Here is a 24,218-nt window from a genome sequence, read left to right as displayed (position 1 = left end):
TTCTCACCTCACTGAGCTACACCTGTGGCTATCCTGTGCTTGTCTATTTCCTGGGGATGCTGCAGTCGAGCAGACTTGGATCTGAGTCTCAGTTCCCCGCTGACTGGCCGTGTGACCTTGGGCAAGTCCCCAGATCCCTTTACCTGGGTTTCCCCAGTGGTTAATGAGAATAATGGGACTTCTCAGAGTGATTAAGTAAAATGACATTTGTAAAAATGCCCAGCACCCAGGGCTCTGACAAATGCTGTTTGGATTTGGAATTTAATTTTCTCTGTCTTTTCTTTCATTTCTCCCCACTAGGCCACCTTTCTCCTCCATTACTCTTCCATCTCTGTTACTTTCCAGGCGCTTCCTCTCCTTCCTCTTTCTCTCCCCTCTTGCTTCAGTCTTTCCCTGTCTCTTCCTAAACTCTAGCCCCTCCCTGCTTCTCTCCCAGGCTTCTCCCCACCTCCTTCTCTCCCTCCCTCCCCAAAATAAAATCAATGCAATATTCAGGAGGGTTGTTGGATATAAATAATTACGACTTGGAGTTTAACGAGATGCAAATTCCCCTCCCCGGCGTGGGGTATAAATTGCTCTCTGACAGCCCGTTACAAGGGTAATCATTTCAGAAAGGCAATTTTATGCAAATGAGCCTGCCTGCCTCCTGGTGGCTCCCCCAATCTTGGGTGGGGGGTGGGCAGAGGGAACTGAGGGGTGAAGAGAGCCCAGGTAGTGGGGCCAGTCCTGAGGCTGAGCACTGAGAGCTGGAAGTTGAGGATGACAGACATTTAGCTTCGGAAAGGACCTGGGTTGGTAAGCAGTGAGGCTGGGGCCTGGGAAGGGGTGAGCGTGGTGTCGGGGGAACTGGAGACACAGAATTGGATGCCTGAGTCCCTGCTTGGATGGAGAGGGCTTGGGGCCTGGATATCTGAGTCCTGGCTGGCTTCTCTCCCTTGCCCCCTTCCCAGTCTGGTTACCCTGTGATACCATTGACGAATTGGCATTTAATTAATCCCAATGAATTATTTAGCAACTTCATTATCCAGTATCAAGAGCTGATGAGAGGAACAGTGGCTGGAGGTGGGAGCCAGGCAGAGGCTGGGCGGTTCAGAGAAGGGGCTGGGGTCACCAGGCGGAGGAGAGTTCCCAGGCCTCGCTCAAGGAGCTGGCCTTGGTCCTTCCTGACACTGGGGTCCTTTGAGAGGGTGAGGGAGCGGGCTGATGGGTTGGGCTCCTACCAGGCTCGAACGTGTCACCTCTCCCTGTCCACATCTCAAACCAATGCTGCCCTTAGTGCGTGCCATCTCTCCTAAGTGCTGGCCCCCGGAATCCGTGTCTCTTGCCTCGGGACCCTCTGCAGGTCAGGGCCTAAGTTCTGCAGGGAAACAGTCTGGTGCCTGCTGATATGCGTGGGGAGCCCGGCACCGACGGCCCCTCTCGTTGGACCTTTCCTCTCTCTTCTCATTAACCCTTTCCTCTCTGTTCTCCCGCAGGCATCCCTCCCTGCTCTTCTGTCGGAGCCCGCGGCGGGGGAGGGGCGCCGCCGCCGCCGCCTGAGGGAAGCCGGCATCTGGGCTTCTGCGCGCCTCGCCCCGCGGCCGGGCCCATGGCACTGTGAGCCTGCAAGGGAGCCCCGCTCGGCGCGGGGAGCGCCCGGCCCCCTCCCGCCCCATGCGCCCGCGGCTCTGAAGCCTGAGCGGGGGCCGGGGGCCGGGCGGGGCCGGGGCCGGGGCCGAGGCCGCCGGAGGCATGGCGTCCGGGAGCCGGTGGCGGCCGACACCGCCGCCGCTGCTGTTGCTGCTGCTGCTGGCGCTGGCGGCGCGCGCGGACGGCCTGGAGTTCGGCGGCGGCCCGGGGCAGTGGGCTCGCTACGCGCGCTGGGCGGGCGCGGCGAGCAGCGGCGAGCTCAGCTTCAGCCTGCGCACCAACGCCACGCGCGCGCTGCTGCTCTACCTGGACGACGGCGGCGACTGCGACTTCCTGGAGCTGCTGCTGGTGGACGGCCGCCTGCGGCTGCGCTTCACGCTTTCGTGCGCCGAGCCGGCCACGCTGCAGCTGGACACGCCGGTGGCCGACGACCGCTGGCACATGGTGCTGCTGACCCGCGACGCGCGCCGCACGGCGCTGGCGGTGGACGGCGAGGCCCGCGCCGCCGAGGTGCGCTCCAAGCGGCGCGAGATGCAGGTGGCCAGCGACCTGTTCGTGGGCGGCATCCCGCCCGACGTGCGCCTCTCGGCGCTTACGCTGAGCACCGTCAAGTACGAGCCGCCCTTCCGCGGCCTCTTGGCCAACCTGAAGCTGGGCGAGCGGCCCCCCGCGCTGCTGGGCAGCCAGGGCCTGCGCGGCGCCACCGCCGACCCGCTGTGCGCGCCCGCGCGCAACCCCTGCGCCAACGGCGGCCTCTGCACCGTGCTGGCCCCCGGCGAGGTGGGCTGCGACTGCAGCCACACGGGCTTCGGCGGCAAGTTCTGCAGCGAAGGTGAGCCCCGGGGAGCGGCCGCCCGGTGCCTGGGCGCGGGGGTGAGGGCCTGGGGCGCTTCGTGGGGGTCGGAGTCTGTGTGGGCTCCTGAGGCACGGGGGCTGGCTGGGCGCGAGGGCTTGTGAGTGGGTGCGAGCGCTCCAGGGCTGCGGGGACGCGTGTCCGGGCGAGGGCGCGTGGGGTTGGCGGTGGGCGGGGCGAGTGGGCGGGGCCGGCTTGGGCGCGGTCAGCGTGAGTCCTGAGGCGACCTGTGGGCCGCCTGTGTGGTCAGGTTCTGAAGGGGCTGCTGAGGGTGGGGTGCATGAAGCCCCGTGGGCTTGGTGGGTGAGGGTCTGTGAGGCGTTCGTGAAGGCTTGTGGGTGGGGGTCTGCGTGGACAGGGCCCATTAAAGGCAGTGGGCGGGGACCATGGGGCCCCTGAAGGACAGTGGGTGGGGCTTGTGCATAGGGCGGGGCCTCGTATGAGGCCGTGAGGGGTGGTGAGTGGGGCTGGCGTGGAAAGGCCAGTGTGGGTGGGGCTTATGAGACAGGGGGCGGGACCTCGTGTGAGGCCGTGAGGGGCTGTGAGTGGGGCCTGTGTGGAAGGCCAGTGTGGGCGGGGCCTATGAGACAGGGGGCGGGGCCCCATGTGAAACGGTGAGGGGCTGAGTGGGGCCTGTGTGGAAAGGCCAGTGTGGGCAGGGCCTACGAGACAGGGGGCGAGGCCGTGTGGCGGGGCTTTCGGGCAGGGAGCGTAGTCGACAGTGGGTCGCAGTCTTTGAAGGTCCGCGAGCCAAGGGCGGGAAGTGCGGCCTGTGCGGCCTGGACAAGCACTAAGGGATGAGGGCCTAGGCGTGAGGACGCTGAGTGTGAGAAGGGCACGATGGCGATTCCAGCGCAGGCGAGGGAGAATGGGGATTGCGAGGCTGTGGCCAGGAAGCGAGTGCTTCTTTTTCACCACAAAATCCTCAGAGCGCCTCCGAAGAGTAAAGGGAAAACGAGGGAGAGGGTGGCTGAGGCTTCTCAGGCTCTTGACGAGGAGTGGACAGTTTGGGTGAGGGTCAGAGATGGCCAATAGTCTCTCTTGATGACAGACGGGGCGTGGAACCCCTGAGAGCGTGGGGTTTGATGGGAGATTGCTGGGCTGGACAGGGCGAGGTGGGACCCTGGGCCGTGGGGCTGACTATGCAATGGCGCTTGGGAGAGAGGCTCACCGGAGGGAGGGGTCCGGCCAGCACCCGCGCTGCCCGAGGCCGAGAGTCTGGCCAAGACCGTGAAGTGGTGAAGTGCGGGCGGGTCCTGGGCTGAGCGGCCCGGGGCGGGGCTGTGGTGTCGGGGGGCAGGGGGCGCTGAGGGGAGGAGGCACTGGGAGGAGCCTCTTCCATTAGGGTCTGGCTGGGCGTGGGGAGGGGCTCCCCCATCGGTCTGGGGGCGGCGCATGCGCGTCTCTCCCCGCCCCTCGTCCCTGTTCTTCCAGCTCGTGTGTGCCTCAGGCCTGACGTTCTCTCCCCTGGTCCCTCTAGAAGCTGTGGGCCACTCAGCGGTTGTGTGTGTGTGTCCGTCCCCCCAGAGGCAGAGGCTTTTGAGGGAGCGTGTGCATGTGCACGTGTGCGCTAGCAACATGAATGTGGCCCGGCACTGCTTTGGGGATAGGTGTCCTGTGGCTGTGTGCCTGTGGACAGCCATGGGAGGGTCCAGCCTGCAGGTGTGGCCCTGGGTGTGGGAAGTCTGCACTTGGGAGAGTCGTTTGCCTGTGTATCTGTAGTTGTGGTCGATGAATACATCCAAAAGTTCTGGGGATTGTTTTCTTGGGGTTATTGGTACAAGGTTGTGGGATACGTCATCAGGAACTGTGTATTAAGTTAAGCTGACACCTTCTCACCCTTTCTCCAAGGAGTTCAGGTGTTTCCTAAACTGTGAAATTCTGTGTCGGTGTGTGTTTGCCTGCGTGTAGAGGCCCGCGAGTCTGGCAGTGTGTATTTGACGTGTGAATGGGTCTGTTTGAATACCAGTGTTTGCAGATAGGAGTCTAGTGCCTAGTAGAGTGAGTAGGTCCCAAGTGTGAGGGTGTCTGCTCATGTGCTTGTGTTTTAACGTGAGGCCTCAGTAAGACAGCCGGATTGCATGAGGACTCTTTCTTTCCAGAACCTTAATTTGATCCTCTGGTTCCTCTACCCTTCCCCCAAAGCCTGCCTAAGAAAACAGGATGAATCATCCTCTGATTTGATGGAGGGAAAGCTCGAGCTACGGGAGGTTAGGGTAACCGGTCCCTGGCCTCACTGTGGCTGAATTGGGCTTGGGTGTATGAAAAATGCAGCCAGAGGCACCTTGGTCAACCAGAGCCTTTGTATCCATTCCCTGAGAGGATTCATTGGCCAGAGGCTTCCAGTGAGGCAAACAAGTGCATGCTTCTGAATACGGGTTGTGTGGTTGTGTGTCAAAGATGTGTTTGAGTAACTGTGTGAGAGGGATGGCTATGTGTATAATATGGCTTGGTATCAGATGAATGTTTGTGTCAGCTGTGGTGAAGCTGTGAGTGTGTGTGTGTGTCTGTGTGTGTGAGAGAGAGAGTCATGTAAGAAAAAGAAACGTGAGCCAGGTGCAGTGGCTCACGCCTGTAATCCCAGCACTTTGGGGGGCCGAAGCGGGCAGATTACTTGAGGTCGGGAGTTCGAGACCAGCCTGGCCAACATGGTAAAACCCCGTCTCTACTAAAAATACAAAAATCAGCCAGGCATGGTGGCGGGCACTTGTAATCCCCACTGCTCGGGAAGCTGAGGCAGGAGAATTGCTTGAACCTGGGAGGTGTAGGTTGCAGTGAGCTGAGATGGCACCACTGCACTCCAGCCTGGGTGACAGAGTGAGACTCCATCTCAAAAAAAATAAAAAAAAAAAAGGAAGAAGAAAAGGGAAAGTGAGATATAAGGTGGGCGCCAGCTGGTAGGGGCAGGGTTGCTTGTGTATATGTGGAGTGTGTGTGATGTGTGTGTGGTATCTGTTGAGAGAGCAGTGCTTTGTGGTAAAGGGGGAGGGTTGTGTCTTTATTCATTTCTGTATTCCCAGCACCTAATCTGGTACCAGGAACTTAGTGGGTGTTTGATAAAGATTTGTGGAATGAATGGAGAGATATTAATAAGTAATTGAGAGAATAAAGGCTTGAGGCAAAGCTGTATGTACATATGAAAACATGTATGTATATATTTTCAGATATATGTTGTGGGTGGGCATGGGGGTTGTAGGCACTGATTGCATCTGGAGATGACAGGCACAGCAATAACCCTACTGATTCCCTTCTTTTCTCTCCCCACTCTGCAACCTCATTTCTTCTTCTATTTGTTCCTTATTTCCTAGGTAGCTTTTATAATATCTTATGCTCATTATACTTCGAGTACTTTCTCATCCAGTCAAGGAGGAAAGGCATGGGCTCCCATGGTTGGGTATTGGGGTGAGGAAGGAAGACTTTAAGGGGAGCAGGCCTGGCTCCTGCTCTCTGACACAACTCTAGGGGTCAGAATCCCCAGGCTTCCTTGGAGTTATAATCACTTTATCATCTGTTGTGAATGGTTCCCAACTCTTTCTGAGACTGAGGACTTTTTTTTTTTTTTTTTTTTTGAGATGGAGTCTCGCTCTGTGCCTAGGCTGGAGTGCGATGGCACGATCTCAGCTCACTGCAATCTCCACCTCCCGGGCTCAAGCGATTCTCCTGCCTCAGCCTCCTGAGTAGCTGGGATTACAGGCGCCCGCCACTACGTCCAGCTAATTTTTGTATTTTTAGTAGAGATGGGTTTTCACCATGTTGGTCAGGCTGGTCTCGAACTCCCGACCTCAAGTGATCCGCCCGCATTGGCCTCTCAAAGTGCTGGGATTACAGGTGTGAGCCACTGCGCCTGGCCAACTGAGGACATTTTTAAAAGTCAGTAATTCACAGTACCCCTTCCAGTTATTATTTTTATATCTGTTTAGTGTGAGTATAAATGACTCAAAGCCACTGTGAATTTGGAAAAGCTTTTAGATGACTTTGATGTTATATTTGCCATTGTGGTTAATAAAATATACATTAGAAAAATGGTTTTAGCTTTATATGCAAGATCTTTCAATCTGCCTTCAGATGTTTGGTGTGCATACGGATTTGTGTATCCTTTGGAATCCCTCCTGCTCTCCCAGGGTCTGGGCTTACTCATTGACGGAGAACCTCCATGCTAGGAAATTTGCATTTTCTCTCTCTCTCTCAGGGATCTGGCCACACGTAATTGAAGACAGAGCTCAGTGGGAGTGGCTGAGTCTGTCTACCGTTGCTGATTATCTGCCAAAGCTGGGATAGAGTAGACTGGGATCTTGCAATGGTTTGCATGACAGTGCTTCCTCATGTCACCTGTGTGTGTGGAGAAGGGGCTAAAAAGGGATTAAAGAAGAAGGGATGTGCAGGCATGTGTGTGAGACCTCAGGTGGAGTGATGATGCAGGTGTTTAGGACAGAGTGTCAGGTGTATACTATTTGCTCAGGAGAAAAATAGGAAACTAGTCATAATGTGTGTGCTTGCAGGGAGGTAGACACACGTGTCTCATGTGTTTTGTGATAGTGATTTAATTCAACAGGTAGTTACCAAGGCCTCTTTTGTGCTAGGCTGTGTGTTGGGGGCTACAGTGTGGTCAGAGATGAATAAGATGACTCTGTGCTCTGGGAGTTGACTTTTTTTTTTTTTTGAGATGGAGTTTCGCTCTTGTTGCCCAGGCTGGAGTGCAATGGCACAATCTTGGCTCACCACAACCTCTGCCTTCCGGGTTCAAGCAAAGTGATTCTCCTGCCTCAGCCTCTCGAGTAGCTGGGATTATAGGCATGCACCACCACGCCTGGCTAATTTTGTATTTTTAGTAGAGATGGGGTTTCTCCATGTTGGTCAGGCTGGTCTTGAACTCCTGACCTCAGGTGATCCGCCTGCCTTGGCCTCCCAAAGTGTTGGGATTACAGGTGTAAGCCACCACACCCAGTCTGGGAGTTGACTATTAAATTGAGGAAGCAGATAAAAAAGCTGTCCAGTGTGTTGTTAAGAGATTCTGCCTCCAGACTGCCCAGGCAGTGACTTTATACTTAAACTCTCTTTGCCCCCATTTCCTTATCTATAAATGAAGATAATAATGGTACCTACTTTATAGAGTTGTTGTGAAAATTAAATTAGCTAGTTCATGTAAAGTGCTTAGAACAGTGCCTGGTACATAGAAAATGCTCAATACATAGTAGCAAAAAAACAGCACAATAGTGTGTGGCCCAGAGATGCAGTAAAGCAGTGTGGCTTAGTGATTAAACCACAGACTTCTGTGGCTCTGGTCTGGGTTTAAATCTGTCTTCTCTACTCCCTAGGCCCATGACATTAGGTGAGTACCTAACCTTTAGACTCATTTTTCTTTCTTTTTTTTTTTTTTGAGACGGAGTCTCGCTGTCTCCAAGGCTGGAGTGCAGTGGCGCGATCTTGCCTCACTGCAAGCTCTGCCTCCCGGGTTCACGCCATTCTCCTGCCTCGTCCTCCCGAGTAGCTGGGACTACAGGCGCCCGCCACCACTGGCTAATGTATTTTTAGTAGAGACGGGGTTTCACCATGTTAGCCAGGATGGTCTCGATCTCCTGACCTCGTGATCCACCCACCTCGTGATCCACCCACCTTGGCCTCCCAAAGTGCTGGGATTACAGGTGTGAGCCACCGCACCCGACCCATTTTTCTTTATGTATAAAATGGTGATACATGGCTGGGCACTTGAACCCAGGAGGTGGAGGTCGCAGTGAGCCGAGATTGCGCCACTGCACTCCAACCTGGCTGACACAGCAAGACTCTGTCTCAAAAAAAAAAAAAAAAAATGGGGATACACATGCTTATCTCATAGGTTTGTTGTAAGAATTAAATTAGCATCTGCTGTATAAAATTAGTGATGAGTAAATGGTAGTTACTCTTACAAGCAAAGTGTAGGGGAGAGTTTACAAGTTGAGGGGATCAGTAATAGGTTTATGAAAGGCATGCTGTTTACAATTGGCCTCGAACATTGATTAATAAACTTGGTTGGGGGAAGTCGTTTGAAGCAAAGGAGCTGATATGAGCAGAGGCATGGACACAGGGAAATGTACATCATATCTGTAGAGGGCACCAAGGGGTATAGGGAGAATAGTAGAACCTAAAGCAGGAGAAGCAGGTTAAGGCCAGGTCTTGATGATCTGGCTTAAATTATTTAACTCACATTGAATGCTAACTGGGTACAGTGTATTGGCAAATGGAGCCACAAAAGAATTTTGAGGAGGGAAATGGATAAGATGAGTTCATGTCCTTTGTAGGGACATGGATGAAGCTGGAAACCATCATTCTCAGCAAACTATCGCAAGGACAAAAAACCAAACACCGCATGTTCTCACTCATAGGTGGGAATTGAACAATGAGAACACTTGGACACAAGAAGGGGAACATCACACACCGGGGCCTGTTGTGGGGTGGGGGGAGTGGGGAGGGATAGCATTAGGAGATATACCTAATGTAAGTGATGAGTTATTTGGGTGCAGCACACCAACATGGCACATGTATACATATGTAACTAACCTGCACATTGTGCACATGTACCCTAAAACTTAAAGTATAATTATATATATAATATATATTATATATAATATATAATATATATTATATATTATATATAAAATATAAAATATATAATATATTATATATTTTATATATAATATATATTATATATTATATATAATATATATTTTATATATATTTTTATATATATTTTATATATATATATAAAAGTGCTGTACTTAGGGAGCTGGGAGTGAAGTGCAGAGGGATTATAGAGTTATGTAGTGAAGAAATCAATTGGGAGATAGGTCACACAAGAGATATTGAGGCCCTGAGCCTTGGTTGTCTTGGGGAGTGGCAAGGAAGGGTAGTGGCAGTTGTGGTGGCAGTGATTGAAGGCCATTGCTGAGCCTGAAACTGTAGGATTCTTCCTCTTGGATGTGGAGTGGGAGGAGAGGGGTCAGAGATGATGAAGTTTCAGGTCTGCACGGTTGGAAGTTTGGTGGAGGGGTGAGAGGAGAGGGGAATGCCAGGAAGGGGAGCAGGCTTGGCACAATAGATCATGCTTGTGTTAAGTGGTGGTGCCTCTTGACATTCCAGGTGATTGGGAATGTGAGACCAGAGCTTTGAGTTGAAGCTGGGGCTGCAGATGGAGCTGTGTGTGTGTAGAGATAGTATTTGAAGCTCTGAGATCAGATGAAGTGGCCAAGGAGAAGGTGAAGAAAATTGAGCACAAGACTTCAGAGGGGCAGACAGCTGGGAGGAGGAGGAAGAGCAGTAGTGGCCGCAGACCCAGCAAAGGAGCAATTGGAACACAGAGAATTGGATCGCAAGATCAGGGGAGGAGAGAGGGGGGACTCGCAGCTATTGAGCATTTGCTGGGTGTCTTCGATGTTTTATCCCATTTAGTCTTCATGATCACCACATGAGAATAACTTTCTCCATTTTACAGAGGGTCAAAGAGAGGCTCAGAGATGTAAGAGCTGGGATCTGAGTCCTGAGCTGACTCAAGAGCCTGTTGCTCCCTACCTGTCTCCATGCTGCCTCCTGAAAGGAGAGCTGGTCAGTTGGTCTATTGATTACCTGCATTTGGTTTATTGGGGCTATTTAGGGACAAGGTTTTATCAGAAACCAGTAACTACCCTAAATTCCTTGGGCCACACCTTCTCCCTTAAGCTAGTGTGTGCTGAGGGTGTTCCTGTGTTTGTGGGTCAGCTGTCCCAGCACAGAGAAAGGTCGATGGAGATAGATCAGGAAAATCTCAGTTTTCCAAGTCCTTGGAGAGGAACCCATCCCAGAGAGCAGGGCATTATCCTATTAAAACACACAACTAACCCACATTTAACACATTTTAGATGGAAATCTCTTCACAATGTGTTACACACCTCTCTGCCTCCCTAAGCATAATAGCTGGAACTTGATTTAACTTTTTTCAGATGACTCAGGGTGGTCGTGATTCCCCTCAGGTATTATGCCAAACTGTCATGCAGTGGTTCTTTCACTGAGGTTTGTCCCTGCCTGAGATGATGCCTGACTGCTGTACTTCTGAATTCTTATATTAGCTTTTTCTAGTTTTTCTGTCTCCACCCGTAGGAGGAGCTGTCAGGTAGCAACTGACCTCTCTCTCTCTCTCTCTCTCTGTGTGTATGTGTGTGTGTGTGTGTGTGTGTGTGTGTGTGTGTGTGTGTGAACCTGGAAATCAGCATTCCTAAGTTAGGAATTGCTGTTAGAATTGTGTGTCACTAACAGTAGGTGGACTCTGGCTAGGGCCTGAGAGGTCCTATGAGAAAATGACAGTTCTTTTTTTTTCGTTTTTGTAGAAGTAGCTTTATTAAGGATGCAGTTTTACAGCTCCATGACTCCTTCTATAGAGCAAGGCTACCTTCTAGGCAGTGTGTGTAGAGTAGCCAGAAAATAACAATTCTTAATTGCCCGGGTGTTAGATGCATGTTTTGGCTGTTTAGAGTCTTTTCTTTTCCCTTTTGTTCTGGTCTTCATCACTGTCCTTGATCATCAATCTGCTGGAATCCTGACATGTTAGGCAAGACATACCATCTATGACACCATCTCTGTCTTCTGCTGGGGGAGTGAAGTCTTGTGTCTGAAAGTTAAGCAAATGAAATCACCTATGTTGGGTTATTCTGTCAGCTCTAACATTCAGTACCTGTGGTCCTGACAGTTTCTGTGAGTAGAAGTGGCTCCAGGTAGAATGGGACAGGCTTCTCTAGAGGGTGGTATAGACAGCAGTTGCTCTCAGACCCAGAGACAAGCTAGATGCCCCTACGTAAAAATGGCAAAATGGGTAAGAGCATAGGCTGCCATGGTTTGAACCTAGCTTTGCTACTTGTTAGCCATGTGAACTTGGGCAGTTAACTTATCCACATTGTTCTTCAACGTCCTACTCTGTAAGATGGAAGTAATATCGTTGTAAGAACTAAGTGAATTAATATACGAAAATCCTTTACAATCCAGGCACTATTCTGAGTGATCAATAAATGGTACTATGGTTATTAGCTCTAGTGGTCAGGGAAGGCTTCAAGGAGGAGGTGGGACTTGGCCAGACCTTGAAGAAGGATGACCAAGTGTGAGTTATAGAGGTGGAAAGGAAAGGGCAGGGCTTTCCCACCAGGAGAGTAGCCTACATGAGGAATATAGGGGATGTGAATTGAGTGGGTCAGGGCATGATGAAGAGACAAAGTTGGTTGTGTTTTATGGTAGATAAGATCAGAACCTTAGATTAGAATCAGTTTCTAGAAGTCTTGACTTCCAGGCTAAGCACGTAGCCCACTGGAAGTTTTCACCAGACAGATTTGGGTTCAAATTTTGACTGTCACTAACTAGCAGTGTGACCTTGGCCAAGTTACTCCTACTTTCTGAGTCTTGGTTTCTTCAGTTCTAAAAGGGAGTGATAGTAATATCCATTCACAATGTAGCAGTGGCGGGTAAAGGAACAATGGGCGTAAAAAGCCAGGCACACCCTAAGTGCTCAGTATATGCAAAGTGTTATTTTTATTATTCACTCAACAAACAGGAGAATGCCTTTTTTTCTGAGCCAGGAGCCATGTAAGCAGCTGGATATAGAGAGATGAATGAGGCATTGTCCTCACTTTTGGATATTTCACAGTCAAGTCAGGAAACAGACATGTTAACACAGATGCAATAGAGATTCAATAAGATAATTAATAATAGAATGTACATTTCTAGAGTTGGCACAAAAGAGGAAGGCTAGCTCTCCTTTGTTTAGAACACAGACAAATGTGTATTGACCTGGATCTTTTTTTTTTAATTCTTTCTTTCTTTCTTTTTTTTTTTTTTTTTAGAGACCTGGGCTGAAGTGCAGTGGTGTGATCATAGCTCACTGTAACCTCAAACTCCTGGGCTCAAATGATCCTCTATTTCAACCTCCTGAGTAGCTGGGACTACAGGCGCACACCACCATGTCTGGCTAATTTATTTATTTCTTTTTTTGAGGCAAAGTCTTCTCCGTCATCCAGGCTGGAGTGCAGTGGTGTCATCATGGCTCACTGCAGCCTTGACCACCCAGGCTCAAGTGATTCTCCCACCTCAGTCTCCCAAGTAGCTGGGAGTACTGACACGAGCCATTACATCTGGCTAATTTTTGCGTTTGTTTGTAGAGACGGGTCTCCCTATGTTGCCCAGGCTGGTCTCAAACTCCTGGGCTCAAGTGATCCTCCCACCGTGGCTTCCCAAAGTGCTGGGATTATAGGTGCGAACCACTGTAGCTAGCCCTTGACTTGGGTCTTAAAGAAAGAGTAGATTTTCTTAGCCAGCTGTAGGTGAAGAGTATTTCAAGCACAAGAAATATTATGTGCAGAAACATAGCATATTATAGAAACAGGAAGAAGTTGGGGTGGCTGCAGCCTGGATTGTCGCAGGAAAAGAGGTTAGAGGAAGAAACAGTCAAATTTCGGATGGGATTTTCTGAGAAGATTCGACTTTAACCTACAGGCACTGAAAAGCTTTGAAGAGTTTTCAGCAGGGTCGTAACATGGTTGGAGCGGACCACTTTGTTGTGCTGCGGTGTATGAATTTCAGGGTGAAAAGAGAGGCGGTAGAGGGCATCATCTCCTAGGCTTATTAATGTTCCAAGGAGAGGGACTGATCAGGGCCTGGCCTCACCAGGGCCTGGCCTGGGCGGTGCCGGTGGAAATGGAGGGATGATAAGGATTTCTAGGAGTTTAGTTTTGTTTTTAGGGTTTTAGAAGGTGGAACCAATAGGACCCGGTGATTGGCCTGACAAAAGGAGCAGGTGCTTTCTGGGTGCCTAACTTGATCAGGGAATTTGGTGGGGTGAGGAGAGGGTTATGAGGCCCACCCTAGACATATTGAATGTGAGAAGCCCATGAGACACTCAGAGACAGCGGCTCTAAAGACAGATGGGTACATAGGTCAAGAGCACAGGAGAGAGGTTTGTATCAGAAACACTGAAAGGTTCTCATCACAGCGGTATTTAGTAAGGCGTATCTGTTACCTCTGCCAAGAGGGTCAGGCTGGGGATGGGTAGGGAGACTGACCAAGAGGAAGCTATTGCAGGAAACCAGGCACAAGGAGTGAGGCCAGAGGCTATGATGACCTAGGATTGCAGTGGAGAAGGGCAAAAGTGATTCTGTGCTCCTGGGTGTGTTTTCTTCTCTGTACAGAGGCGATAGATAACACCGAGCTCTGTGTTGCAGTGAGGCTGACGTGTGATATTGCATGTGAGGGTCAGTATGGTGCCCAGCACATGGCTAACTAATGGAATCTCTGGAACCTATGAGGGCAGTGTGGGGCACGTAGTGGGAGCTCAGGCAGCACTGGTTGAAAGCAGGGGCTTTGCTAAGCACAGGGGAATAAGCACTTGGTTGTAGGAGTGGAGGTGTCGAGAATGGCTTCAGTGGTGGAGTTTAGATGTCAGAGAGTTGGACGAGCAATTGCACTGCTGGGTGGACACATGGTGATACAGGACTGGTACTCAGGGAGGAGGCCGGGACTACCCATGGTTTGGGAGTCTCTGAGCACAAAAATGAGCCATCACTGAGGAGAGCGAGGAGAAGTAAGAGGAATGTGGAGGGCAGGGGCCAACCCTGAAGGGGACTGAGGTGGCAGGTGAGGGGCATACGTGAATCAGCAGAAAGCAAAGAGCAGCAGAGGAAGAGAGATATGTGAGTTTCTAGGTGCTGTCTCTCAAAAGCCAGAAACAAACCAAGCCTGGTTGTTTCACCTTCCTGAGCATAGCATGACGTACATTTCTGGCAGGTGGAAATACTTTTTGAAATACCTACCATGTTGGATTATCTAGAAATCACCATGCCTCCTTATTTGCACAGGTGCTGGTGAGACAATTGTGCTGACTGACCAGGGTCTTAGCATACTGGGACCAAAGAAATCCTGGCACAGCAGTCTTCACGAGAGCCAAAGGGTTTCCTGAGGGCCCCTTTATTAGCCAGCTCCCCCCATAAATGAAATGTGATTCAGTTTACTTAAGAAAACTATTGCTGGGCACTGTGGCTCATGCCTGTAATCCCAGCACTTTGGGAGGCCGAGGCGGGCGGATCACCTGAGGTTGGGAGTTCGAGACTAGCCTGACTAACATGGAGAAACCCCATCTCTACTGAAAATACAAAAAGTAGCCGGGTGTGGTAGCGCATGCCGGAGGCTGAGGCAGGAGAATCACTTGAACCCGGGAGGTGGAGGTTGCGGTGAGCTGAGATCGCACCATTTCACTCCAGCCTGGGCAACAAGAGCAAGACTCCATCTCAAAAAAAAAAAAAAAAAGAAAACTATTAGACATGTATCTTTTAGGTGATGCAGCTGTCAGGTAGAAGCAGCTCTGTGTTGTAGAGGAGTGTGTTTGTAACACATGTTGACATGGAAAGACTGTGTATGTAGGTTTAGGAAATGGGAGATAAAGAGCTGTGTTCATCGCTGGCTGTATGGCTTTAGCCACTGGAGTCACTGTGGGGTGGTGGTGTGTGTGTCTAGTGTTATGTAGTAGATTACTGTGCAGGTATTGGTGCTTGCATTCAGCCTGTGTATGTGCGTGGATTATGGGAGTGGTATAAGGTATGACAAATGACTATGTTTGTTTTCAGAGTATAGCTACCTCTCTATGAGCGAATGAACAGATATCACCAAATGGGGTTGGAGGTAGGAGGAGATAATGTGTGCATGCGTGAGTGTGAACTGGATAGCTGTGTGTACATAAGTGTGTATCCTGGGGCCTGCACATGCAAGTATGTGTTTCCCCACTGGGTTTGTGTGTTTGTAGATTGTGCTGTTTTCCCCCTCCTGCCTATTGCTTCATCTAAAGGCTCCCAGGAGGTGGGCACATGGCAAATGTTTGGAGCTGGGGGCACCTCCATCCTCTTACAAAGAAGATCAGAGCCCAACCTGCTTGAGGAGTTGTAGCTTAGTTGAAGGAATTGTCTCCACCTTCTCGTTGTTCCATCTTCTCCCTTGACCCATTTGGTGAGCTCCAAGGCCAGATCCAGGCAGGGCCCTAATAGGTGAGGTCTGCCTATCCAAAGGATGTGGCATGGTCTAGGTCTGGGCCCAGTGTGGCCCACTGAATTTGGACTCTCTTCCCCCACTGGCATGGCCATCCAGCCTGGGGGCCCTTGGCCTCATCCAGATGTTAAGAAGACATTTGTCCTAGAATCAGAATCAGAGTCAGAAGAGGCCTCAGAAACTATCCAGTCCACCCCTCTCATTTTGCAGAAGAGGCAGTAGGGACTCAGAGAGGTTAAGTGAATAGGATGAAAGTCACACAGTGCTGTGTGGCAGAATCATGTTTGTTCTCTCTGTGTCTTGATGTCTTTTCACCCCTGGGAGGGTCAGGGGCCGTAGGTGGTTGGGTCCTGTGTGCAGGGGCTTTATATGTGAATTGTGTGAGACAGTGTGTGTCACTGGATTGCTAAGTGCCTATGTGTGTCAGTGTGTCACTGAGCATGAGTGTGTCTCTAGTGAACCCTGTGAGACAATTAGTGGTGTGAGTGTGTCCCCATCTGTCTGTGAGATGCAATGGAATGCAGGGTAGGAGCCTCTCTGGGGAAGTTGAGAAGCCTGACTGCCACTCCTAGCCCTGCCTCAGATTCTCCGTGTGACCTTGAGTGGTTACTTCCCTGTCCTGGGCCTCGGTTTCCTGAAATGTTACTTGAGGGTTGGGTGTGATGGGTACTGGCTGACTGTGTGTGAGGTTCTGACTCAGGGAGCAGCTCTGTGTCTGCCTCATCCCCAACATAGCTGTTTCTTGAGATTTGGGCCTTCCACGTTGGGTGACTCATGTCAGGGCCTGGGTGGGCTTGGACTCCTCTCTCCCCTTGGAGCCCCTGTCCGTGGTACCTTTGCTAACAGCCCTCCTTTTTCTTCTCTCTCTGCCTCCGTCTTCTCCGAACCTCGCTGGCTGCAGAGGAGCACCCCATGGAAGGTGAGTGAAGCCTCTCTGTCACTGGGGTAGTGGATCTGTTGCCATGGGGATCCTACATGAGGGACTGTCGTTGGCTACCCAAGGACTCCCTTTCCTGCCATGTTTAGGGCCTCTCCGGAGAAGGATGTCTGGGGTCCTCCCTTGGCTGCCTTGCCCCACTCTCTTGCGTCCCCTCTTCATGAGTTTCGGGGGAGCTGCTGACTGGCCCTGCTTCTTCCTTTCCCTTTCCACGCTGGAGAGGGAAAGGGAAACTTAGGGAAGAGATGAGCGGTGGGGGTGGAGGGATGGGGCTGACAGGATTCCGAAGTGCCCAGAAGTGAGTGGGTAGACAACGTTTAGCCCAGCCTAAGTTAGGAAGCTTAGAAAGGCAATTTTCCAGATGCTGGGGCAGGCTGGGGTGGGCTGTTGCCCCAGAAACCTGTGCTTGGGGAAAATCTGCCCTGGAGTCTGGTGCCACTGTGCAGGGCTCAGGGGACTGGAGGGTGGTGGAGTGCACTGGCAGAGTAGGGGGTTGGAGGTGTATAGTGGGAGCAGCTTCTCTGCCCCACTATGACCAGCACTTGCCACTTGCGGCAGGCCCCTAGCTGCTGCCCCACAGGTTGCTAGGTAGGGGTGGTCTGCTTCTTCCTTCATCCAGGTCGGAGGGCAAGGGTGGGGTGTGTGCCTCTTTCTTAGGTCTCTCTGTATGTTCTTTCTTTATCTCCTGTTTTGTTGGCCTCTTCTCCCTCTCCAGTTTCTGTCTTTACCTCCTTTTCTCCAAGACTCTGTCCCTGGACCATGTGTCTCTCCTTCCCCAGGCTCTCTCTGGGTTTCTGTCATTCTCTGAATCTTTCTCTTGCAATTTGGCTTTCCCTGTTTCTTCTCCTCCTCTGGGATGGACTGAGAGCAGGAAGAAGGTAGTCCTGGCTTGAAGGCTGTGTTGAAGATGAGCTCACATAGCTACCATGAAGAAAGCAGCAGAGCAGGCATGAGGTGGCATCCCAGTCCCTTCTCCTGGGAAGGTGGAGTGGGAGGGCAAGGGCGTCCCTGGGGAGGAGGAGAGGAAAGTGCCAGGGATGCAGTAGTCCTGGGAAAGAAAGGCAGCAAGAGGCTTTTGGCCTGAGTGTGGGGCTGGAACCCATTTTTCCTTGTGATGTCCATGGTCTGACTTGTCTCTCTTGGATGTCTCTTTTCCCTGGGGGTCCTCAGGTCCCCAGGGCCCAGCAGGCAGGTGTGTGTGTGTGTGTGCATGTGTATGTATGTATGTGTGGGTATGTATGTCTGCATACACATACATTTATACAACTCTGCTGGTCTGTGTGTCTGTGTGCACGCCTGAGGATATATGCTGTGTACATGTAACATGGTTTTGTGTCTGAGTGCATGGGTGTGCTGTGCGCCTCCATCGATGCATATGTGGTGTGGCTCACATTTCTGTATGCCTGTGTAGAGCATCAGCATCTTTGTGTGTCTGCATCTGTGTTTGCATCTCCGTGTGTCAGTGTTTACCTCTGCGTGTGTGTCACAGAGAGAGTCTGCGTGTCTGGGTGGACGCAGCCTTCTGAGGGCTGGAGATAAGATTTAGTGTTGATGTGACTTTTACTTGCTCTTGATGTCATGTCTCCTCCGGAACAAAGGGTGAGATGGAGGGAGGAAGAGAGAAAGGGAAAAAAGGGTGGAGGAGAGAAAAAAGGAGGGAGCAGAGAGATGGAGGAAGGAGAGGGGGTAAGTGAAGGGTGGGAAGAGAAAGACTCAAGCCTCAAGCTGTAGGGGGTGGGGCAGGAACGGGGAACAGCTTGGCCAAAAGAAGAAAGGCAGGGGGGCACTTGGGAAGAAGGAGTCTGGCGGGAGTAGGGAAGAGGAAAGGGGCTGATAGACAGGAACAAGAAGGGAAGCTGGGCTTTGGGGACCCATGGGGAAGGAGGCCTGTGGACGCCACCTCGCCATTTCTTTGGGTGGCATGGTGGTCTGCTGGTTTAGATGTGGCACTGTGGATGCCTGCATGTCAGTGGCTGTGCAGGGCTGTGTATTGGAGGCTGTGTGTGTGTGTGTGTGTGTGTGTGTGTATACACACCTAGGAGTCTGATGCATCTCTGTGTCACTCTGAGACATGTCTGTGTGCCTGCTTGTGTGTCTCTTAATCTGGTCACCTATCACCATCTTTATTTCGATGGTGGTTCTCTCTGGGGTTTCAGTAGGAGAGTTAGGGGATGAGACTGAAGGTGGGGAGGTGGGTTTAGCAGGTGGTGGTTCCACGTGGCTGGGCTGGGGGCCTCCTCTGTGGCACTGTGCTCTGGACCCTGCAGCCCTCCTTATATCTCTAAGGAGTCCTCTGTACCTTCGCCTTCTTCCCACTTGACACTGTGCCTGAGGCCTAGCTTTCTCCAGGAACCCCAAGATCCTGCTCTGCAGCCCCTGCCGAACACCTCCTTTTTCCTCCCAGCCTCTAGTGGCAGGGCAAAGAGACCCAGAAGTAGCCAGATAAAGTGCCCTAGGAAGGGACCCATGGCAATGCCATCCATCATTGCCAGTCTCTTTTCCAGCAGTGGGAGGAGGGGCTGATGCCACAGGTGGATGTGGGGAAGTGAATACCCCAGTGGGGCTGGGGGCCAGGAGGAGGGAGCAGAGATTTCAGATTAGTGGGGAGACAGACTTTAGGGAGAAAACCCTGGGGCCAGCTGGGGCTGAGCCAGGGGTAGACAGGAAGGGAACCAGCCTCCCCTTCACCAAGATGGCTGGTGCTGTCACGCCTGAGGGAGCTGAGCAGCTGGTTGCCGTGGTGACAGAGGGAGACTGCCGAATGCTAACGAGGCTGGCGAGGAGCTGGGCAGTGGAAGGGTCTGGGAGAGGGAGATGTGGCTTCCTCCAGCAGCAGTCAGGCCTGTGGGAGACAGAGGGTGGGTTCACAGGTCACCTGGCTCCTGGGCTGGGGGTGGGCAGAGACCTGGATTCTCAAGGGTGGGATCCTGAGAGCAAGGCTGCTTCTGACAGGGAGAGTCGGATGTGGGTTGAGGGCTCTGGGTCTGGGTCCTGGGTTTAGGGGGTTTGGAAGGAGATGCTGGTAGTTCTTGGGGAAAGGGTTGGTGGCAGAGTAGGAGGGTATTCAGAGTAAGGAATGAGGAGACTCGGTTCAAATGCTTGGGTCCTTACCTGTGTGATGGATAAAAACCTACATCCTCCCAAGAGCTGTTCAGTCCTGAGGCTGCCCTCAGCGGCTGTGGCCTCCTCCTCCAAGTGGCCTCAGACTCAGAGGTGGGGAGAAACCAGTGCCACCCTAGAGACATGGGGCAAAGAGGGCAATGTGAACCATCTGCCACGGGGTCCAGGCCTTCGGCCCCTGGCCATGTCCTTCCTGTCCTCCTCACTGCCTTTCCTCTTAGAATCCAGGCATCCTGGCCCCCAGCTTCGTCTCAGAAATACTTGTAACTCTTTAACCTTGCTACTTCCATCCTGGCCCCAGCTTTCTATCCCTAGGGTTCACATCTCATTGCCACAGCAGTGGGGCTGGTTTCCAAGGGTGACAGTGGCACTGCAGGGCTGTTCCCCTTCCTACCCTCTTGGCCAGACACCACAGGGGAGTGAGTGGGGCTGGGGGGGCTCTGAGGTTTGGTGGAGCTGGCTGGCCATCTCAGGGAGCCCTGGGGTCTCAGCCCAGCTGTGGGGCCTGGTGCTGCCAGCCTCTCTAGGAGAGAGCTTTCCTTGGCTGGTGCCTGTTGGGGACAAGGGTACTGATCCAGTGGGCCAGATTCCTTCCCACTAAGGCTGGGGAGGGGTACTTTGGGTTAGGGCTGACAAGGCTGTCTCAAGGGGCCAGTGTAATCCTGGATGGAAATCCTAGCTGGTCTTCCTATCAGTCCATTTTCTATTTTCAAAATCTAGCTTTTGGGTCATTTGAGAGAGGTCCTGGTCAGAGAAAGGGGGTCTGTAATTTATGAATGATGTACTTGGACCTTTCAGGGAGCTGGGCCTCCTCCCATAGGGCTCGGCTGTCCTCTTTGGACCTTGCTGTCTGAGAGCTCTGACCCCAGTCTCTCAGTGTCTCTGTAGATTCTACCTTCTCCTACCTGCTTCCTCTCTAATTTTGTCCTCTTGAACCCCAGTTTCCTCTTAGAACCCAGGTGTGCAGGGTCCCTACTACCCCTACAGAGGTTATTGGGAAGGGTAGCTGGGAGGATTAGAACCCAACAGGTGTCCTTCCAAACCCCGCTTTAGTGGGGGATGCTTTTAGGCCCAGGTTCTTTATATCCCCCCATCTTTCCCCCTTTTCTGCCAGCATCCTAGGGGTAACTGGGATTAGGGGTGTTGGGGGGTTGGAGGCCCCCTTGCCCGCTTAATCCCATGCTAACAGGACACTCTCTCTCTCTCCAGGTGGCTTTGATTTTTGTGTCGTGTTTTATTTTCTCCTCCATCTGAATCGTTTTTCTCGTTGACTGTTTTTTTTTCTCTCCGCCTCCCGGAAGAAAAAAAAAAAGAAAAAAAGAAAAAGGAAAAAGCAACCCTCCCAGCCTAATGCTTCTCCTCCTTTTCCTTTTTTTTTTTTCCGGCAAGAAGAAAAAAAGAAACCAAAATCTCCTCTCCCCCCTGCAGCGCCCCCCGCCCCCTCCTTCCTCCAGTTCTGCCTGTACCCCTCTCACCCTCTCTGACGCCCCTAATCTCTCTTTCTCTCTTCCCCTGTTGTGCCCTCCACCCGCTGTTTCGGCATCGGGCCCCTCTCCTCAGCTTCTGGGCTGGGGCTCCCCCCGATGTCTGTCACAAGTTAAAAAAGGTTTTTAAATTGTGGCAGCAAAAGCTTTTTTCTCCCTTCTCTCTGGCTGATTTTGATGACTCGTGTTTTCTTTGTTTCTTTCCCCTTTTCTTTCTTTTTTCTTCTTCTTTTTTTCTTTCTTTCTTTCTCTCCTTCCCCTTTCCAAGGTCCGGCTCACCTGACGTTAAACAACGAAGGTATGGTTTGAAGTTTTGGTTTGGTTTGGATTGGATTGGATTGCCCCCAACCTGCGCCTGGATTTTCTGTTCTTCTCCCTGTCCTTCCCCTGTCCCCTTCCCCTCCTCCACCTGTCCTGACACCTTCCTTCCTTTCCTACCCGCTTCCTTTGCCATTTCTTAATTTTATTTGGGGGGTGCTGGGGTGGGGGTGGGGGCTTGCCCTTGTCTGTGTGCTCCCCTCTCCCTCACCCACCCTGAAGCACTCCATCCACCCACATCTCACCTTGGTTTCTGACATCAAGAGATGTTTGAACTCCTGCCGTTGTCTCCAGTCACCCTTTTTTTGCGTTTTCCTGGTAGTGTATCTTGCTTTTTTTTCTTTCTCATGGTGGTGTTTGATTTCCTTCCACTCATTCTGATCATTCTTTCTTTTCTATGGACCTAAGTAACAAGAGAAAAGCATGGGCTGGAGAAAGAGGGTCTTAGGCAGTCTCATCACCCTCACCTTGCTACTGTGGGAGGCCCCCATCCATGACGAGAAGGGAAATGGGAGTAGAGGTGTAGGGTCTCTCCGTTTCCACAGTGTGCGCTCCCAACCCCCTGCCCACCCGCACGCCTTCACCCTTGTATCTTTTGAATGTCTCTTAACCCTGTTTGACAGATGACGACGTTGAGGACCAGAGAGATGAAATGACTTGTTAGTGATTCCACAACCCTTATTGGTGGTATGGTTGGGACTAGCCATTTAATTTTAGCACTCCTTTGACTAAGTGCCTACCATCTTTGAGAGCCCTGGTGTTAAGCAAACCTGGAGATAGAACTCAGGAGTCCTGTCTGAGCTCCTCCAGCTCTGGCCTCCTCCAGCCCTCTGCTGTCACTGATTCTCTCTGAGCTCAGGGTTTTGGCCTTTCAGACCCTTTGGCACTGTTGGACCTGCCCAATTCAGCCCTCTGTTGGGGGGTCATCTTACAGAGGAACAGAGTGGGGTCCTTAGCCGGTAGGCAGGACCAAGATTGGGCTGCAGGGAGAAACTCATATAGATATGAAATTTGGGATGGATTTAGGTCTGGGGAGGTAGAGGCCTTGGAGTCTCGCAGGGATGTGAAATTATGGCAAGAAGTGTGGGGAAAGAGGAAGTCCCAAATGGAGAACTGGGTGTAGGAACCCTGGTTGGTTCACTCACATCCTTCTTGCCTCTCAGTGCCTGGTTCTATGGGTGCTGGCTGTGGCTCCCCTTTGTCATAAGTGAAGGCCCTCCCAAAGGATCTCAGAAAGCCCCCCCTGGAAAGTTCCACAGCTCAAGTATTATTCTAGTTCAAGTTTGGGGATTTGCAACTGGGGTTGAAGTAAGAGCCCATTTAGGGACTTTTCCCCTTCATCACTGAGTTTTCTCATCCTGAAGCCATCCTGTGGATCTGGCAGTAGGGCTGGGTACCTGGAAGCCAGATGCTGAGTATATAGGTTCACTGGAGCGGGGAGAGGTGGGGTGAAGATTCAAGCTGGCCTGGAACCCAGACATGGTAACATGTGCCCACCGGGGCATTTGGACTGAGGCCTAAGTGCTGCTGATGAGTGGGGTGGTAGGGAGTGAGAAATAACTCCTGAGAAAGGGCTTGCCCACATCCAGGCTGAGCTCCAGGGAGGATCTCATTTGACTTGCACAGCCCTTTTGTAGGCACAATGGTGGGATGAAGAACAGACAGGAATTACAGGAAGCCCCTGGAAATCTCTGGGAAGCTCCAGGGTCTAACTGGCAAAGAAGTGGGCAAGGGTGAGCTTCCGAGCACTCACTGTGGTGAATGAAGCAGGTGTGGATGGCCTCAAGGTGTAGTGAGAGCCTCAAGGACAGGAAAGAACAGAAGAGGAGCTTGGGGTATAAATCTGGAGAAGTTTCTGGAGGAGGGGGTGTCTGTGTCAGGCTTTTGAACAAGTTGGGAAGTGTGAACTTAACCCAGCATAAAGGGTGTGAGCAAAGGTGCAGAGTGGTGGGGAGAATGTGCCTCATGGAGGAGGCAAGGAGAATGAGCGAGCAGTTGAAAGGGGGAACTGGGGGCCTCCAGTGCTGAGGGCTGGCCTGTTTGCCTGCTGTGGGGAAGGAGGGATCCTGCACTCATGGTGAGGCCTCTGTTCCTCTGCCCAGTCTCCCCACCCCAGGCAAAGAGTGGAAGTCAGTGATCATGAATCTGATGGGGTCTGTGGGGCTGATCGCCCTCGGTTTGTCAAGCGGCTCCTTCCTTAGAGGTCTTGAAGGCAAGGGAGTCCCCAGAAAAGCCTCTCCTCCCCGTCCCTGCAAGCAGCACCTCCACCCTGGAGAGGGCCCTTCATCCCCTCAAGGCTGGGGAGGGACTGGCTCGGTACCCCCTGTGCCTGACTCCCCAATTCTGCTTCTCCAGTAGGGTCCTTACTGTTCTCCGAGGGGGGGGCCGGGAGAGGAGGAGCCGGCGATGTGCACCAGCCAACAAAAGGTCAGTGACCCCCATGGTCCCCAGAGAGCCCAGACCTCATCCTGCTGCAGGCTAACTGTGCTTCCTGGGGGGAAGCCAAGTCAACGCAGGCACATCCCCTTGTCCTCTCTGAGGCCTGTGGGAAGTGATGGGTCTGCTCCCCGAGTGCCATTCCAAAGGCCCCATTAGCTGCCCTGATGTGAAGGGCCACAAACCTCCATTTCTTTTGCAAAGCCCAGTTGTTCTGATGACCTCTTTCTAGAACACAGGTATCTTTTTATGTGGCAGTTGTTCAGGCTGATCCCTAGGAAGTATCTGTTTCTTTGTTAAGGCAACCAGGCAGCAGGGCAACCCCAATTTAACCATCAAATTCTAGAAGCCTGCTAGGTGCCCAGTCCAGGGAGATTCTGGTTGGGAGCTGTGGCCAGCACAGGGCCTTTAAGCCTGCTTG

At 51.9% G+C, this 24,218-nt stretch overlaps 1 protein-coding gene across 27 annotated transcripts in view; it reads left to right on the top strand.

The window, feature by feature from the left end:
• The window catches only part of NRXN2 (neurexin 2), a 118,167-nt gene that overhangs the window by 7,803 nt on the left and 86,146 nt on the right, over window positions 1-24,218 (top strand). For 16 of the 27 annotated variants that reach the window (XM_034932925.4, XM_034932927.4, XM_034932923.4 and 13 more), the window contains exons 2-5: window positions 1,476-2,461; window positions 16,404-16,421; window positions 21,312-21,341; window positions 23,717-23,788. In XM_034932925.4, coding sequence (XP_034788816.1) covers window positions 1,732-2,461; window positions 16,404-16,421; window positions 21,312-21,341; window positions 23,717-23,788 — 850 coding nt within the window. In that variant the 5' untranslated portion in view covers window positions 1,476-1,731. The remainder of the gene's footprint in view (window positions 1-1,475; window positions 2,462-16,403; window positions 16,422-21,311; window positions 21,342-23,716; window positions 23,789-24,218) is intronic. The other 11 variants (XM_034932920.4, XM_034932919.3, XM_034932917.3 and 8 more) reach the window with 5 other exon arrangements.

Source organism: Pan paniscus, chromosome 9 (assembly GCF_029289425.2).
Source record: "Pan paniscus chromosome 9, NHGRI_mPanPan1-v2.0_pri, whole genome shotgun sequence".
NCBI lineage: Eukaryota > Metazoa > Chordata > Mammalia > Primates > Hominidae > Pan > Pan paniscus.
The sequence above is the reverse complement of the archived record's forward strand: the minus strand, read 5'-3'. Positions and strand labels throughout refer to the sequence as shown.